The sequence below is a fragment of the Schistocerca nitens genome, chromosome 6 (assembly GCF_023898315.1).
Source record: "Schistocerca nitens isolate TAMUIC-IGC-003100 chromosome 6, iqSchNite1.1, whole genome shotgun sequence".
NCBI classification, from domain to species: Eukaryota; Metazoa; Arthropoda; class Insecta; order Orthoptera; family Acrididae; genus Schistocerca; species Schistocerca nitens.
This window is the reverse complement of record NC_064619.1, coordinates 496,695,191-496,712,891: the sequence shown is the minus strand read 5'-3', so window position 1 is coordinate 496,712,891 and position 17,701 is coordinate 496,695,191. Positions and strand designations below refer to the sequence as shown.

Genomic DNA, 17,701 nt, shown 5'->3' with positions numbered 1-17,701 from the left:
ATTTCATCCAAAAATTCCTCAGGCATACTACCCTGTAACATACACTCGACCGAAAAGTACGTTATATTCATGACAACATTAAAGCATTTGCTCTTACCACTGACACAGCTTCCTAACTAACCCACTTTACTTCTGCCTGTGCACCAATGACTCAGTATCTATGTCCTACTGTTGAAAGCCTCTCACTTTTCCTCATACTTATATTTTTTTCTTTCATTTTTGAATTTTGTTTCATTATAACTCAACCAAGTAGTCCTATCTTCTCCTGATTTGACTATTTTGGTACTGGTGCCACACCTTTCTGTTGTATCACTACTCCCATTTGATGGGAACATTATGAGAAATGTAATTTTCACACTGTTATTAAGTCTGGCCTCATTGCAATAACTGTAGCTTTGACTTTCTTCAATATTGTTAGTTCTAACCTATGTGTAACTAGGTTTATTTGTTTAGAACAATAGTCTAAATATATCTGACAAAATTCCTTAAGATGAATGTTTATATCTATACAATTACTAACGTTTGCATCAAAACAAATATGTTTATGTTTACAACTAACCAGTTCAGATAAAGAAGAGGGGGGCAACTTTCCAACTTGTTTCACAGTGCAATAATAGCAAGAGAGCGTGCTTTGATCTATTGTTTTTTCTAAACCAGTGCTGCTCTTGTATGCAACTGCTTCCGTAACGATGGACAAGCAAAATAATTGTAAATGAGTTTATACAGTCCTGACAGGAAAAGGGCAACGGCGCCACAATGAGAACTTGAAAACAGGTCACCTCTTAAGAGGTGAATACAGTGATAAATTTTCCTCTGAGGTTACAATGAATAATTCCTAATCATTCTCCACCAAGGCTTGTATTAACTTGAGACTATGCACGAGTTTCCTCCAGAAATAAAATATTATACGCAAATACAAGTTTACCTAGTTATTATAAAAGTTTGTACGTAGAAGCAAGATTTGCACGACGTGCACGGTAATAAAAGTACAAGAAACAATATGATGATGTTCACTTTACCATTTTCAATTGTCTTTTTCGCACACGTAAGAAGCTTTCGATGTCTTAAATTGGTCTCCTGATCAGCTTCGGTAGCTTGTTCCGAATTTTCGCTTTCCGGAGATTCCATTTTTTGCTCTTTACACGCCGTGATGGGCAAGTAATAAATAACTTTTTATGAGTTGTCCCTAAAATTTTCGCTGCTGTCATTAACACGAACACCACTTTCCGAACGCCGGCACAAACATCACTTCTGCACCTTGGGTTTGTTGATAACAAGAGACAATCTCCATTTAACAAGGATTGACATCTGTTCCTAGTTCCTACGAACTTCGGAAATTCACCAACGCAACAAAAATATTGTTTATAGAAACTGTTGGCTAAACTGAGAAACAAAATATATTATCCAATATAAATAAAAAATTCATTTTTCGATATAGATTTTCGTAAAGTATATTAAAATAGACACTTGCCATACGTTGCTTAGTGGACAATTTATGTAAAATACCGAAAATAACATGATGGGTTGGCCAAACTGGAATCGATATAACTGTTTACCCGTCGTCTTGGTGCGCGCAGTTAGAATGTGTTTGTAAACACAGCACTTAATTAAAATGAAATCTGTGCGTAAATATATGTAATTTGTGGAAGATGGTGAAGCTGTTGTATTACCTGCTTCTGGTATTATGTTGGACGACTCGTATTAATACATTTTCAGGAGAGACATTAACTTATAGTGATCCTTTGCTCTGCAATGAAAATGAATATTTTAACAGCGTCCTGCTGAAATGCCTGCCCTGCGACAGTAGCAGGCACTTAGTACGGGAAGAAAACGGTATTACCACAGTAATATGCCTTCTAAAACTATCATTGTTCTGATGTGAATTATTAAATAATGTACCAAGTACTTCTGGTGTTAGGTGAAAAGCTATTTTTGTCACTTTTACGCAAGTTTGTTCTCACAATAACATGTTCAGGTTTGACTTGCGCATGCACCGCAAGAGCAAGAATCGTCCCCTCCGAATTCGCAGATTTTCCAAAATGCGAGTTATGTGGCGAGAATGAACTGCCATCAACAGACCGAACTGCGTGTTTGCCATGCAGAGACCGCACATCTAAGGAGAATAATGTAACCAACTGTGAACCATGTTTACTGGGTCATGTACGAGGTCAGTTCTTCTAGTTTAATTAAACTCTCGTAACCTTCTCAAAGTAGACCTATGAGTATGTGAATGCTGGTTTATATGCATTATGTTTCTTTCTGTAATAGCTTACCACATAACGCCCAATATCCATTTAAATGTGATCCACGGATAAATGAAACGTAGGGATATTTGCGAAGTGGACACTATTATTTTCGTAGAATTTTAACTCATTGTTGAAGTAATCTTTTAGCAAGGCACAGAATAACACGGAAAACAAGGAAAAAATAGTACTTATGTGGAACACATAATGTGCGGAATAAACTTTTATGCACAGTGTTTGTAATTACACTACAGTTACTAATAAAAATAAAAATCCATACACATCAACGCTCACCGGTTGTCGACAAATAAACTCCCACATTGTTGACTAAGGGCTGAAACCTGTCAATAGTTTACTCAGAATCTCTGCCAGCTGTTTATCTCAAACTACTCCATGATATAATGATTTCACGATTAGTGACTGATTCAAGAATCATTAAAAGCCTTATACTGATGAATTTAATGAACAAAACAGTCTAGGCCACATCTTATTATTTGTTATTACCGTTTTCAGCTAAGTTATGCCACCTTCATATTTAACACTAAAATACAGGACTCTGTATGTTCATCTTTTCAGAGAAAGTTACGAGCTCAGATGTTCAGTACAAGATATCAAATCAAACCCCTTTCATCTGTCTAATTTCCAAACCGTTATTTTATTTGGCTACCAGTTTCGGCAATTTACTATGCCATGCTCAAGCCCTATGTACAGGCAACAATAGTAACAGAGTGGAATAGATAACCATAAAAGGGGGTGGTGCAAGTCTCATATACACTGTTAATATGTAATAACACGACAGTATCAAGTAGCACAAGAAGTTACATGAAGTTACAGGTAAATTAAGGAATAAAATAAAAGAACGGTTGCACACTGTACTAACTTAAACTAGTGAGCAAAGTATATATGTCATATAATCATAAAAAAGAACCTACTAAACAGAGATCAATATTACATGTTATACATAGAGAATCATGGTACAATGCTAATGCAATACCCATGAAACAACTGGTGTAAAACAATATAGTCATACACTGACGAGTACAGGCTGAAGGTAAATTATTTGATTATATGCTGTGGTATACTAATAAAACATATAGGCTAGTACTTACTGGAGGTCAACCCCATAACTATCTGTATCATCATGTTCCATATACTAATAATAGCTAACTAATAAAAGGAGAATATGAAGATACACCAATGCAATTTATTGATCCTGTGATCATAAGATGCAACTTATTTAATAAACCAAACTATGAATGTAATGTAATAAACTGTAATGAATTCCCACTAAGCAGTAGGGCCTATTTACTGAAATATGTGGAAAAGGCAAAACCAATGTCATCACAAAAATGATAAGTCTGCTGGTGAGCAGACATGTGGCTAGGAGATACACCATATCATGAGCTATGAAATAAGTTTAAAGTAAAGTAATGCAATACAAATACAGTATATCAGAAAGACACTCATTACAATCAGAACAACCAAAGGCATGTACCACTATATGTCCGTAGCCCTTAAGCAAGGGATGTATGATCTACAACAGAAAAACCACCAGAATACGTGTCAGGGTATACCATTCAATGTGTAATATGCCAACTGCTACCTTTTTGATTAGATGGTTAATTGAGAGTGTGGAATATATCAGAATACAGGTGCCAGTTGATGTTTGTCATTAAAATTCAATAAAGAGTTGTAGTGGGTCACACCAGCTAGTAGTAACAGCACTCCTGTATTTTAGTGTTAAATCTGAATGTGGCCTGATGTGGTTCTGTTCTTCCAAGAAAGATTTTCTAAAATCCAAGTCTGATTTTCTTGTGGTACTTTTATTTCTTGATCCATTGCTTCTTTTGAGTTGTCTTCTTGATCTGATCTCATAGCTTATTGAAGTGTTTGTGGCTCTTCCCAATATGTTAAATAGGAACTAATAATCTTCATATGTCATTGGACATTTGAATGTAGACCACTCACTATTTCAGGCAGTTTCAGTCATTTTCTTCTCTCATAGTATCTTTATCAGTGATTTTATAATCTTTATTTTCAGTGTCAACTTCAGACTTATCTTCAGTTTGAGTTGTTGAGACTTGAAATTCATGATCAGGAGCATCCATAGTTACTGGAACAGATATACTTATTTTCGTCTTTTCTTCAAAAATGATACCTCATAACCTGATTAACATATCTTTCGCCCAAATACTGTGACATTCTGTGTCCCTTTACCCAATCTAATTCTTTCGTTAATTCTTAGAAACATGAGCATAGCAAATAGATCCTAATCTATGCATTTGATTTGTCATAGATTTCTCACCATACCACAATTTATATGGAGATACTCTAGTTATAGTGGATAGCACCGCCTGATTTGAAACATATGTAGGTATAGTTTTTCAAACCATCTTTGCTTCGACTATAAAAAGCCTCAAATTATTAACAGACTCATCTTCTCCTCCAATGAAATAAACATTTCATAATTTTGTATAATTGCCTTTAAAAGTACAAAATAATTATATCCAGGCATAGAACTTTGTAATGAACCACAAATATTTGCTCAAATCGGTTCTCTTGGCTTGGTAGCTTTTTCTCTTCTGCTTTGTGGCAACATTAGGCAATGTGTACACAGGTGGAGCAAGAGACAGAGAAAGGATCTTTGGTGCAGCAAAGAACATTTATTAGCAATGTAGAATATACACTCCTGGAAATGGAAAAAAGAACACATTGACACCGGTGTGTCAGACCCACCATACTTGCTCCGGACACTGCAAGAGGGCTGTACAAGCAATGATCACACGCACGGCACAGCGGACACACCAGGAACCGCGGTGTTGGCCGTCGAATGGCGCTAGCTGCGCAGCATTTGTGCACCGCCGCCGTCAGTGTCAGCCAGTTTGCCGTGGCATACGGAGCTCCATCGCAGTCTTTAACACTGGTAGCATGCCGCGACAGCGTGGATGTGAACCGTATGTGCAGTTGACGGACTTTGAGCGAGGGCGTATAGTGGGCATGCGGGAGGCCGGGTGGACGTACCGCCGAATTGCTCAACACGTGGGGCGTGAGGTCTCCACAGTACATCGATGTTGTCGCCAGTGGTTGGCGGAAGGTGCACGTGCCCGTCGACCTGGGACCGGATCGCAGCGACGCACGGATGCACGCCAAGACCGTAGGATCCTACGCAGTGCCGTAGGGGACCGCACCGCCACTTCCCAGCAAATTAGGGACACTGTTGCTCCTGGGGTATCGGCGAGGACCATTCGCAACCGTCTCCATGAAGCTGGGCTACGGTCCCGCACACCGTTAGGCCGTCTTCCGCTCACGCCCCAACATCGTGCAGCCCGCCTCCAGTGGTGTCGCGACAGGCGTGAATGGAGGGACGAATGGAGACGTGTCGTCTTCAGCGATGAGAGTTGCTTCTGCCTTGGTGCCAATGATGGTCGTATGCGTGTTTGGCGCCGTGCAGGTGAGCGCCACAATCAGGACTGCATACGACCAAGGCACACAGGGCCAACACCCGGCATCATGGTGTGGGGAGCGATCTCCTACACTGGCCGTACACCACTGGTGATCGTCGAGGGGACACTGAATAGTGCACGGTACATCCAAACCGTCATCGAACCCATCGTTCTACCATTCCTAGACCGGCAAGGGAACTTGCTGTTCCAACAGGACAATGCACGTCCGCATGTATCCCGTGCCACCCAACGTGCTTTAGAAGGTGTAAGTCAACTACCCTGGCCAGCAAGATCTCCGGATCTGTCCCCCATTGAGCATGTTTGGGACTGGATGAAGCGTCGTCTCACGCGGTCTGCACGTCCAGCACGAACGCTGGTCCAACTGAGGCGCCAGGTGGAAATGGCATGGCAAGCCGTTCCACAGGACTACATCCAGCATCTGTACGATCGTCTCCATGGGAGAATAGCAGCCTGCATTGCTGCGAAAGGTGGATATACACTGTACTAGTGCCGACATTGTGTATGCTCTGTTGCCTGTGTCTATGTGCCTGTGGTTCTGTCAGTGTGATCATGTGATGTATCTGACCCCAGGAATGTGTCAATAAAGTTTCCCCTTCCTGGGACAATGAATTCACGGTGTTCTTATTTCAATTTCCAGGAGTGTATGTTGTTATTCGTTGGATGTTTAGTTGTTATTAGTTGAGTTTCAGTAGGGAGACTTGCAGATTAGTCATGCTTGTGAGTTTACATGGTAGTTGTATCATTCACAACACAATTACCCATAGTGATGATGCCAATGTGATTTGAAAAGAAGAGTCAGAACTGTAATTTTTTTTTTCTTTGTAAGCAATTATGACAGACACGCCTCCACTTTTGACAGAGACAGAAGTTAAGACAGAAAAATGGAAGAATAATACCAAAATAAAACTTTAATTGCAAAGAAAATGTGCAATTAACTACAAAAAATGAAGTGTACACACAAGCATTCACTGACTGTACAATATGTCAAAGGTTTAAGATGAAGACTGTGCAATACTATGTAACAACAAACTGCTTTAGATGAGTGTGATGTCACAACTGTTTACGTCTGTAACAGGTTGTGGGAAGATATTGCAAATTGTGGCTTGAGAAGCATTACTTTCAAAGTAAATTTCCTTTTATGCGAGATGAAGTTTGTGTGAGAATGTGCAGTGAATTTCATAAATCATGGAGCCGTTGACTCTCATTCAAAATTTAACACTTCGGTGACCAGCCACATAGAAAAATTTTGGGCACAGACCAATCACTTGTATCATTATTTTTTAAAATTTTACTGCCACATTTATGTTTAATGTACCTTAAAGGATAATACATGCTAAAAAAGACCAATATTATTTGTGAAAGCTTAGATTTTCTTGAGCTATTCTGTATGCATATAAATTTAAACCATTATTATGAAAAGGAAAGTCGCTACTTACTTTTTTTTTTTTTTTTTTTTTTTTTTTTTTTGCGCCTATCTGTGACTCAGCACCTCTGCTATATGGTGAGTACCAACTTTCCTTTTCATAATATTGTTACATTCCATCCTGGATTTTCTATTGTGTGAATTTAAACCATTAACTTTTCCTATTTGTGTATCTGAAGAGGCTACTTAACAGTGATGTGGGTACTGGCTGACTACAGCACATGCCCTATGTTCTGAATACCTGCTATTACTGGCTGCTGAGATGACATTACATGAGTTATGATTGGCTGACAAAAGCTTATCATGCAACACATTTCAATTTCAGTACTTTGGAAGCAACTGTGATGTATTTGGTGGACTTTAAACACGTGCTTATTACCATTCAAAGGATTGTAAGTTTTTCAGCTCTTAGGAAAAGTACACTCCTGGAAATTGAAATAAGAACACCGTGAATTCATTGTCCCAGGAAGGGGAAACTTTATTGACACATTCCTGGGGTCAGATACATCACATGATCACACTGACAGAACCACAGGCACATAGACACAGGCAACAGAGCATGCACAATGTCGGCACTAGTACAGTGTACATCCACCTTTCGCAGCAATGCAGGCTGCTATTCTCCCATGGAGACGATCGTACAGATGCTGGATGTAGTCCTGTGGAACGGCTTGCCATGCCATTTCCACCTGGCGCCTCAGTTGGACCAGCGTTCGTGCTGGACGTGCAGACCACGTGAGACGACGCTTCATCCAGTCCCAAACATGCTCAATGGGGGACAGATCCGGAGATCTTGCTGGCCAGGGTAGTTGACTTACACCTTCTAGAGCACGTTGGGTGGCACGGGATACATGCGGACGTGCATTGTCCTGTTGGAACAGCAAGTTCCCTTGCCGGTCTAGGAATGGTAGAACGATGGGTTCGATGACGGTTTGGATGTACCGTGCACTATTCAGTGTCCCCTCGACGATCACCAGTGGTGTACGGCCAGTGTAGGAGATCGCTCCCCACACCATGATGCCGGGTGTTGGCCCTGTGTGCCTCGGTCGTATGCAGTCCTGATTGTGGCGCTCACCTGCACGGCGCCAAACACGCATACGACCATCATTGGCACCAAGGCAGAAGCAACTCTCATCGCTGAAGACGACATGTCTCCATTCGTCCCTCCATTCACGCCTGTCGCGACACCACTGGAGGCGGGCTGCACGATGTTGGGGCGTGAGCGGAAGACGGCCTAACGGTGTGCGGGACCGTAGCCCAGCTTCATGGAGACGGTTGCGAATGGTCCTCGCCGATACCCCAGGAGCAACAGTGTCCTTAATTTGCTGGGAAGTGGCGGTGCGGTCCCCTACGGCACTGCGTAGGATCCTACGGTCTTGGCGTGCATCCGTGCGTCGCTGCGGTCCGGTCCCAGGTCGACGGGCACGTGCACCTTCCGCCAACCACTGGCGACAACATCGATGTACTGTGGAGACCTCACGCCCCACGTGTTGAGCAATTCAGCGGTACGTCCACCCGGCCTCCCGCATGCCCACTATACGCCCTCGCTCAAAGTCCGTCAACTGCACATACGGTTCACGTCCACGCTGTCGCGGCATGCTACCAGTGTTAAAGACTGCGATGGAGCTCCGTATGCCACGGCAAACTGGCTGACACTGACGGCGGCGGTGCACAAATGCTGCGCAGCTAGCGCCATTCGACGGCCAACACCGCGGTTCCTGGTGTGTCCGCTGTGCCGTGCGTGTGATCATTGCTTGTACAGCCCTCTCGCAGTGTCCGGAGCAAGTATGGTGGGTCTGACACACCGGTGTCAATGTGTTCTTTTTTCCATTTCCAGGAGTGTATATTGTCACTTAACTAGGAGAAAACTACTTTCACCTGGGATCAAGAGTATTTTCACCCAGGAAAAAGTGTATTTGGGAAAAAATCCAAGAATGTTTTTTTCTTGGTCCCATATACATTGTGGATAAGCCTCCAAAGTGATTTTGAATACCCACTAATATGATGTGTGATTGTAAGACTATTTTTTTCTACTGACAGTATTAATTCAGTATCTGAATTTTTTAAGGTTTGGAGCAAGAACAGAAAATAAATTCTTTTGAATGTCAGTATCTGTCAATTTTAATTTACTGTGGGTTCAACTTCTGCAGTTCCTTCTATGGTGATTTCATCTTCAGTTGTAGCTGTAGGCCTAGGTACAGACAAAAATTGTTCAAATGTCTCAAAGTTCCTTTTGTCATTAGTAACATGGCTTATTTATCCATTATCAGCATACGAGCCTTATTGATTGGAGTCAGAATACATCACAGTGGGGTTACCAAAAGTTCAAAACCTACTCATCTGCTTTGGCCCATAACATCATCAAGAAGGTGGACACACAAATTTCAGCTTGAATCAAGCCCTCGATACCATGAACCTACACACAGCTCAGGAACGCAGTAGTCTGAATTTCACTTGATCTATATGGCAGCTAAAAGAAAGCCTGCAGTATCAAAAATCAACACTCTTAAATCATCAAATCTTCCCGTACCCTATCTGTTACGGTGAAAAAGAAGGGTTTGGTGTGACATGCATGAGCCACTGAATGTTTTTCATTGTGTTGGATTTGTCATTTACCTGTTACAAATCTTACTGATTTAACAGTCATCTTTAGAAATAGTTCTGGCGGTCCAGCTATTCTGTCCCATCACTATGTATGAACATCGTTTTCTTCTGGGCTTTGATCCTTGGTAGATATTCTCACAGTGACAAATTGGAAATCAAAATAGTTTAACCAAACATTAACACATTCTGATACATAACTTTTGACCCTAAGGCCACACATCAGAGTTCTCTTTTTTAACAGAAGAGTGATTCATTTGGCTACCTGCTGACATTGTCGGTGGCCCTCTTACTCCAAACCATTCATGAAACTGTCAACTCAAGAGTGCCAAGGCATAAATATAGCTTTGTACAACAAGTGAACACTGCTGCGCTTGTTGTTATGATGCATGCATCCTGTGTACAAATGCAGACTGGAACACACAGTATCTGCTCTGTTCTTATATACTACTTAATAGACATCCACTATCATGATCATCATTAGCTGGTATGAATACCAATAGTTGACCAGGAGATTTGATAAAATGCACTCTTACACTACACTCTCTAAAATGAAGTCCACTGTACAACAAACCAAAACTCACTCACATCACTAGTATCAAAAAACACAACCTAACCAATGATTGGGAACCACTGTCCACAATACTTTCCAACCACAATCTGACACAGTTACCAAAAAGAATCCAGTATTGCAATGCCTATTCGAAATGAAGAGTGATGCAATGTTACTTCAGACAGGCAACTACAGCTGTTATGAAATATATGAAATGCATTTGCAGATGCAAACATGAACAACTATCAGCTGTGTAAGGGAATTGACAACAATGAATATTTGTGCTGGTCTGGGACTCAAACTCTGATTTCCTGATTTGTGCGAGCAGTTGCCTTAACCGCTTTGGCTATTTGTGCATGACTTGTGGCCAGATCCAAACTTCCATACGTCATCGTCCCTACATACACATTATGTAATTCCCATACAGGAGTGTACATTTTGATTGAAAGTTGCTGTTGGTATCAGCGGATGAATACAACATGATCTAGGAGTGATGACATATGGAAGTTTGGGTCTGGCCATGAGTTTTGCACAGCTAACCAAAATGGTTAATATGACGATTTGCTTAAAGCAGGAAATCCGGGTTCGACTACCAGTCTGGCACAAAATTTCATTGTCATCTTATACAACTGACAGTTGTTTGTATTTGTAACTGCATATACAGGGGATAGGCAAAATAATGTGAACACCTGTACTTAGTTGGGAATGGTTTATCAATAAGGTGTTGGACCCTCCCATTTGCCTATTATACAGCTGTGATTCTTCTTGGAATAGTGGCATATAATGATTGTATAGTCTCCAGTGGAATGTTATGCCACTCTTTGATCAGAACCTCTTCTAACTCCCGTAGTGACGGGGGAGGTGGAAATCTGCTCCAGAGTCTGTGCCCCAATACTGCCCGTAAGGGTTTGATAATGTTCAAGTCCGGGGACTGTACTGGCTAGGGAAGTTCAGTTCATTGCCCCACATACCACAATTGTACTGTCCTGGCTGTGTGTATAGGCGCATTATCATCCTGAAATATGGCACCATTGTTGGGGAACAACGTTTGAATCACGGGGTGCACCTGATCACCTAAAATGTTCACATAATCATTGGCTGTAACGTGGCTTTTGAGAATAATGATGGGACCAGCAGAATACATGATATGGCTGCTCACACCATGCTTAACCATTAGAATCAAGCAATCAGGACTGTAGGTTTCTTTTGGCATCCTCTACATGTAAACCTGGCCCTATGTTGGAAATAATGAAAACATTGACTCGTCAGACCATATGATGTGTTTCCACTGATCAGCCATCCAGGATTTATGCTCCTGACTCCATGTTTTATGCTTCTTTGCATTGTTTGTTCTTACTAATGGTTTTGGTATAGCAACTCATCCATGAATATTCGTTTTATGGAGTTCTTGGTGGACAGTGTTGATAGAACTGTGGTCTCAAAGATGGCTATGTAGTTTTGTTTTGTTTTGACACAATTCGTGTTAGCGTATGACAATCTCTATTATTTAGTTTTGATTTACGTTCACTATTACATTTACACGATGATGTCTTTCCATGTTTTGTGTAGGCTGTCATAACTGTTGAAACAGTTGAATTTGAAATATTCCATATGTTGGCTATCTTGGTTAGTGATGCTCCAGCTAATGGGGCCCCACAATCTGCCTCTCTGGAACTCTATTAGGTCTTTCGTTGCACGTTGATCTCAGCCTCTGAATGCAAACACGAAGTGTGCACTACTCGTAAACAGACTGCATTGATGCCTAATCTGTACTGAACATGCACAGTCCAGCACAACATGTGCTGTATCTGCGTTGTTGACCATCAAACCATGTCAATACAACCACTGTTCACGTTATTTTCCCTATCCCTGTCCATTTCATGTATGAAAAAGAATTGCCTGCAATCTGCCCAAGTAACTGTAGAAACTTGATTGTAAAACGAGCAATGATCTGCTCATAAATTTCTCTGTCATATCCATTCCTAACAAAAATATTTAAGTGCTATTAAATTTCTGACCATAAGAAATGCACCAAACACAAGCATGACTCCCATCAACCAAAAATGCAAAATCAAAGAAAGTCACTAGCAAAGTAGTACAAACTCTTCTAATGATAACATTACACATTCAGCTACCAGCATCAAATGTGTCACTAAGATACCTAATAAAAAACTTTGGACTGTGAGCATCCAACACAAGAGAGTGCCACCAAATACTATGACATGCCACCTACAAACACAACCCAACTCAAAAACACTGCACCATCTTGATGTCACACAACACAGTTATATGATAGGGCAGAGCAGATGGATGGAATCACAACTTTCCATTGACATCATCACAACAGGCGTCACAGAAGGCAACTCCTATTACATTCCTTATGTGAGAATTGTGCAGATTAGAAATAAATAAAGTGATTCAATAACGTCTTTGTTCATGAAACTTCCTGGCGGATTAAAACTGTGTGCCGGACCGAGACTCGAACTCGGGACCTTTGCCTTTCGCGGGCAAGTGCTCTACTGACTGAGCTACCCAAGCATGACTCACGCCCCGTCCTCACAGCTTTAATTCCACCAGTACCTCGTCTCCTACCTTCCAAACTTATCATTGACAACTATTGATATTACGACAGGTGCACACCCTGTCATTTTCAAGGCAGAAATGCAACGAGAGAGTGCTGTTTAAGGTAGCGGATAGCATCAATTCTGTCCCTCTGTTTTTTGACAAGGGAGAGAGCACGATTCCAAGCAAAACTTAAGCAAAATCTGTCATCTCTATTTGTTATTTACTAATTTAATCTCAACTGATTCCTTAATAACACCATCCCAATAATTGGAGTTCTTGCCAGAATCTCAGTGATGTTATATTCCTTAGGATGATCACACACAGGACAACTTTCTGCAGTAGCAGATTTGCTTAGCTGTTGTAAGCATGTGTGATGCTCACACTCAATACACAGCTCCTCCATGCTCGTGAAGGTCTGATCAATATATGACATGTCACAATTGTAATGCATATGATAAACGCCCTCTTTACACATACCTAGATCAACCTTCACAAATCGTAAAAGAGCCTGATCTTAGGTCGTGATAAAAAAAAAAAAAAAAAAAAAAAACCACACACACACACAAATTTCACACTGTGTTTCCACAGAATATGATCAGTCCTTTTGGAAATACTTACTGTATGAGGCAAAAAGGTCATAAACGTTGGTGGCAGGTTGTTTGTTATCATCACTCACATATTTCACAGTTGGTTGATAGTGCAGTGCTTGTCTGATCAGTCTTTCCCTCTAACCATTCTGATGAAAGGTGACTATCAGATAGGTTGACTCAAATGACAGACGGTAACAGTCAACTTGTTGACATATTTCTCACTGAGAAGGTACTATAATTGTGAATAACTAGCTTACTGATTCATTTGGAATGTAATAAGTTGTGCACAGGTCATAATTTTTGTTGATAGTGCTTATCATGCAACTAAACACAAATGAGAGACATGGGGACTCTTGTTCTACAGAGTTCTCCCAAATTACAACGCTTATTTTAGGAAACAAAATTTCAAACAGGTAGTATAGATGGTAGGCTACTGTGACTTGAGAGTTACCTGTTCTATTGAAGAATCAGTTAGTAGTAAAGTTTAGAATTAATTTAGGACTGGGGAAGGCTTATATACTCATTACATTTGGGGCATAATTGTAGGACTTTATTTTTCATTGTTTTATTTTTAATAATTTTTATTTTTCTAAAGATTTATTCTTTAATGTTATCATATTATTAGTAATATATTAATTGTAAACTGAAATAGATCATAAATTTGTAAATGTACTACCGTTATCATTTTATGTGAGATGTGTTTATGTGATCAGTTGCAGGTAACAAGAGAACCAATCATATAATTTTATAGCCTCAATACATATTAAGATTTTAGAAGAAGGAAGTAATTATTGTGAAAGTGAAACAAACTTTTACAACATGTTAGCAATGTTGAAGATAGAAGGTAGTAAAATATTACGTAACTGAATTTGGAGCTCTTGAAAGTCGCAATTACTGTCTTGCTAAAGTTGAAAGAAAAGCATTCCATATGCAAAAAACCCATTAACTGGTTTATCCCTCTCTGTGTAACTGTAATTACTCTCAAAGCAAAAAAAATCACTACACCATGAAGAAATATCTGATTGAGACAAAAGTCAGTAGAGGTGCTGTACACATATAGATGATGTGTTATTCCTTTCGACACATCTAAATTAAACACATAACCAGTTTGTAGTTGCCATACACTTCTTTATTCCAAACACATGCTCTTAATGAAATTAACAGTAACAACAATTATAATAAAAGGCACCTGGCCTACCGAACCACCAGCAGGAGTCAGATTAAAACATTAATGCATTTAAGTCCAATAGACACAGATCTTTCAAATTTTACTCAACCAGTTTTCACTAATTAAAACAATGTTTATAAAACTATCATTAATCAAATTAACTGACATAACTGAATCACACAAACCTTTTAAACATGCTTCATGACTTATATAGAAACTGACTTTGACATAACTCATAACAAATTCTAAAAATGCTTCCAACAACTAAGACATCTTCCCTGGACTGATCTTAAGCAATTCTAACAAATTAAAAGTATTATAGATTTATACTCTCAACTAGGCTTCTCTTTAGTGTTAGTTACAGGTACGAGGTTCACATACATTTCAATCCCAGAATATAATAATAGCATATTAAATAGTCTTAAAATGGGACCAGAAGGTGAAGTAGAACTATACTCAACTTTGAGCAACATTTAAGCTTCCGGAAAACTACAACGCTCCAGCAGCAAGATGGAAGTGCAGGACACTAACAATGTAACCATAGACACCGATCCAGGTCCTTAAATTTCCCTCTTCCACCGTGATACCCCGATCGGAGTTTGCTCACGTCGTCCACTGCCACTTATCTGAAACATAAACACGTCAGTGGCAGACAACATTCTGGTGCATCAGATACACAAATCGTATCTGTCCAACTGGTTATAAATAAACCTTTAATTATACACAGTACAAAATGAACCCAAGCAGAACTAACCTATGTGACCACTTGCCCAGTAACAGCTCTTAAAATTTGATTAGCCAATTCTCTAGAACAAACAAATAAAATAATAACATAGAAAAAGGAAATAAGGAAAATTATTTCGGCACACTCTCGAATGCCAGGCACAGACTTAGTGTACGTTTACACTGCCTGCGACGCGACGCGAAGCATAATGGCCGAAGCGATGCAATACGATGGAGCGTTCACATTGCACACGATACAGCGCGCGCGTGATCTAGCCAGCAGTTGAGCAGTCTCGGCACTATGTCGTGTTTCCTCAACCCAGTAAATTCTTTTTTATTAGAAAACAGTGCTCTGAGAATTCAATGCAGTCGTGAATGGGTGCATGAAATCAACAAGGAGAGGAGGGCTTTAGGAGAATTTCATCATTTGTACAGTGACTTGAGACAAGCTGAGGATAAATTTTGGAGTTACTTCAGAATGAGTACAGATAAATTTTATTATACAGTGTCATCTGTTTCAAATAGATTACAGAAGCAAAATACAGATTTCAGAATGGCTATTACCCCTGAAAAACTTATGATCACCATTAGGTAAGTACAATATTAAGTTTACAGCAATCATTTTATTATGAAAAATTTACAAATTGTGATAGATTCAAACTTTCTTTTAATAAATTTTGACATAGTTGACAATGAGAAGTAAAATACATCACAGTTCACTCACTTAAGTATCAAAGTTTTCAGAATCTTGGTGGCTTGAAATAACAATGTCATCAGGTTCAATTTCAGAAATGACTATTATATTCTGCGGATTTCCAGCAATTACGATTTCAACTGGATTTTCAGGTGCATAGGGTGACATCAACGAATGTGCAGTGGAAGTGGTTGATTGTTCCAATTCTTCCAAAAGAACTTGCTGAATTTTTATCCTGGCTCTCAACTGAGCTGCTGGTGATAGTTTTCGCATTGCTGGCAGCAAACTCACTACAAAATGATAGCTGTCATCTTGCGTTTCTGATTTCGACATTTGTTGCTCAATTAGCTTCAACTTTTGCTTCTCTATATTTAGCAACTCAGAGTTTGTCGATTTCTTGGATCTCTTGTTTTGGTTTGTGTTTAGGGTGGGTGAGGGAGGAGGCATCGAAACGCTACCCTCTGAACTTACAGACACTCTTGAAGACCTGGCTTGGTTGGTTTCATCAGGTGAAACACTCTCTTTCTCTGTAAGAGCTGGTGAAAATGGTACGTCGTCGTGTGCGTTGTCGTGTTGCGATGCTGTTCTTTTACTGTGATGAACATTAGTCTTGGTCTTCCGTGGCGTCATTATGTCAGTCAGGAAGGTCATTAGCTCGTACCACGGCCAATTGGATTGGAAATGCGGCATGCCACCTTCGTCTCCTGAACGTTCAGCACGAGTTTTTTTTGAGTTCAGAGCAGAAAGTGTCACGTAGGTTCTTCCATTTATTCTTCAATACCTCGCCTGAAAATATAGACGTGAAATTCCAAAATGACAGAGCAAACAGTAGTGCTTCAAGAAGAGCGAGGAGTGTCAGAGAGGCCTTCAAAAACTATGTCAACAGTCATTAACGCAAATATATTTCATGTCGAAATTATCAAATACTGTAACTATTGTGAACGTCATTTCATTATCAAAATACTGTAATAGTATCTATACACAATTAAAATTAGAAAAGAAACGAAGTTGTTTGTGTTACTTATTTCTTGGAGTCTTGTAGCTATTTATTTTACTTTTTTGTACTTACTGTCTGTTCCACAATCTTCAGCTATTTCATTCCATGCTTGACGAACAAAATCCCTATTGTGGTAATATTTATTTTTCTGCTCCCACAACACGGAGCGTTCACGCACACTGTTAATTAGTCTTTCGATGTCCATCGCAAGCAAGCAATTACTTCAGACGCAAGCGCAAACAAGCAATCGCTCCAAACACTCGCGCGAAACGCAAACTCGGTTGCGACTACAGCGGAGTCATCGCATCGCACCGCATCACATCGCTCGGCCCAGCCTGCAGTCTAAACGGGCACCACTCTGTTGCCACTGTTCAACCAAGCCTGCCCATTGTCACGTGATTTCAGCGCTTCATCGCTCCGCTCGGCTCGGCATCGCATCGCATCGCATCGCATCGCGGGCAGTGTAAATTTAGCCTTATGCACTACTTAGTATGACCTCTAGCTACGCATTAAGCACGGCTTCATGTCTATTTGTTGTGCGTAGCTAGCACTCCCTTAAATGCCGTCAACATAACAGGAGGCCAGACCAAATACAATGTCAAGTAACTCAAGCAATCAAGATAGTTTTCAGTGCACTCGGGTATTCAATTAACATGAACAGAAACCACCAAGGAACAATT

The 17,701-nt window shown here is 40.2% G+C and overlaps 2 protein-coding genes across 2 annotated transcripts in view; one reads left to right on the top strand and one right to left on the bottom strand.

The window, feature by feature from the left end:
• The window catches only part of LOC126263661 (anoctamin-8), a 179,159-nt gene extending 177,896 nt beyond the window's left edge, over positions 1 to 1,263 (bottom strand). Inside the window, exon 1 of the mRNA XM_049960770.1 lies at positions 1,020 to 1,263. Within this exon, the coding sequence (XP_049816727.1) occupies positions 1,020 to 1,128 (109 nt within the window). The 5' untranslated portion in view covers positions 1,129 to 1,263. The remainder of the gene's footprint in view (positions 1 to 1,019) is intronic.
• A 348-nt stretch (positions 1,264 to 1,611) lies between these two features.
• Positions 1,612 to 17,701, top strand: part of LOC126263663 (meckelin) — a 206,375-nt gene continuing 190,285 nt past the window's right edge. Inside the window, exons 1-2 of the mRNA XM_049960771.1 lie at positions 1,612 to 1,833; positions 1,976 to 2,167. Of these exons, the coding sequence (XP_049816728.1) occupies positions 1,650 to 1,833; positions 1,976 to 2,167 (376 nt within the window). The 5' untranslated portion in view covers positions 1,612 to 1,649. The remainder of the gene's footprint in view (positions 1,834 to 1,975; positions 2,168 to 17,701) is intronic.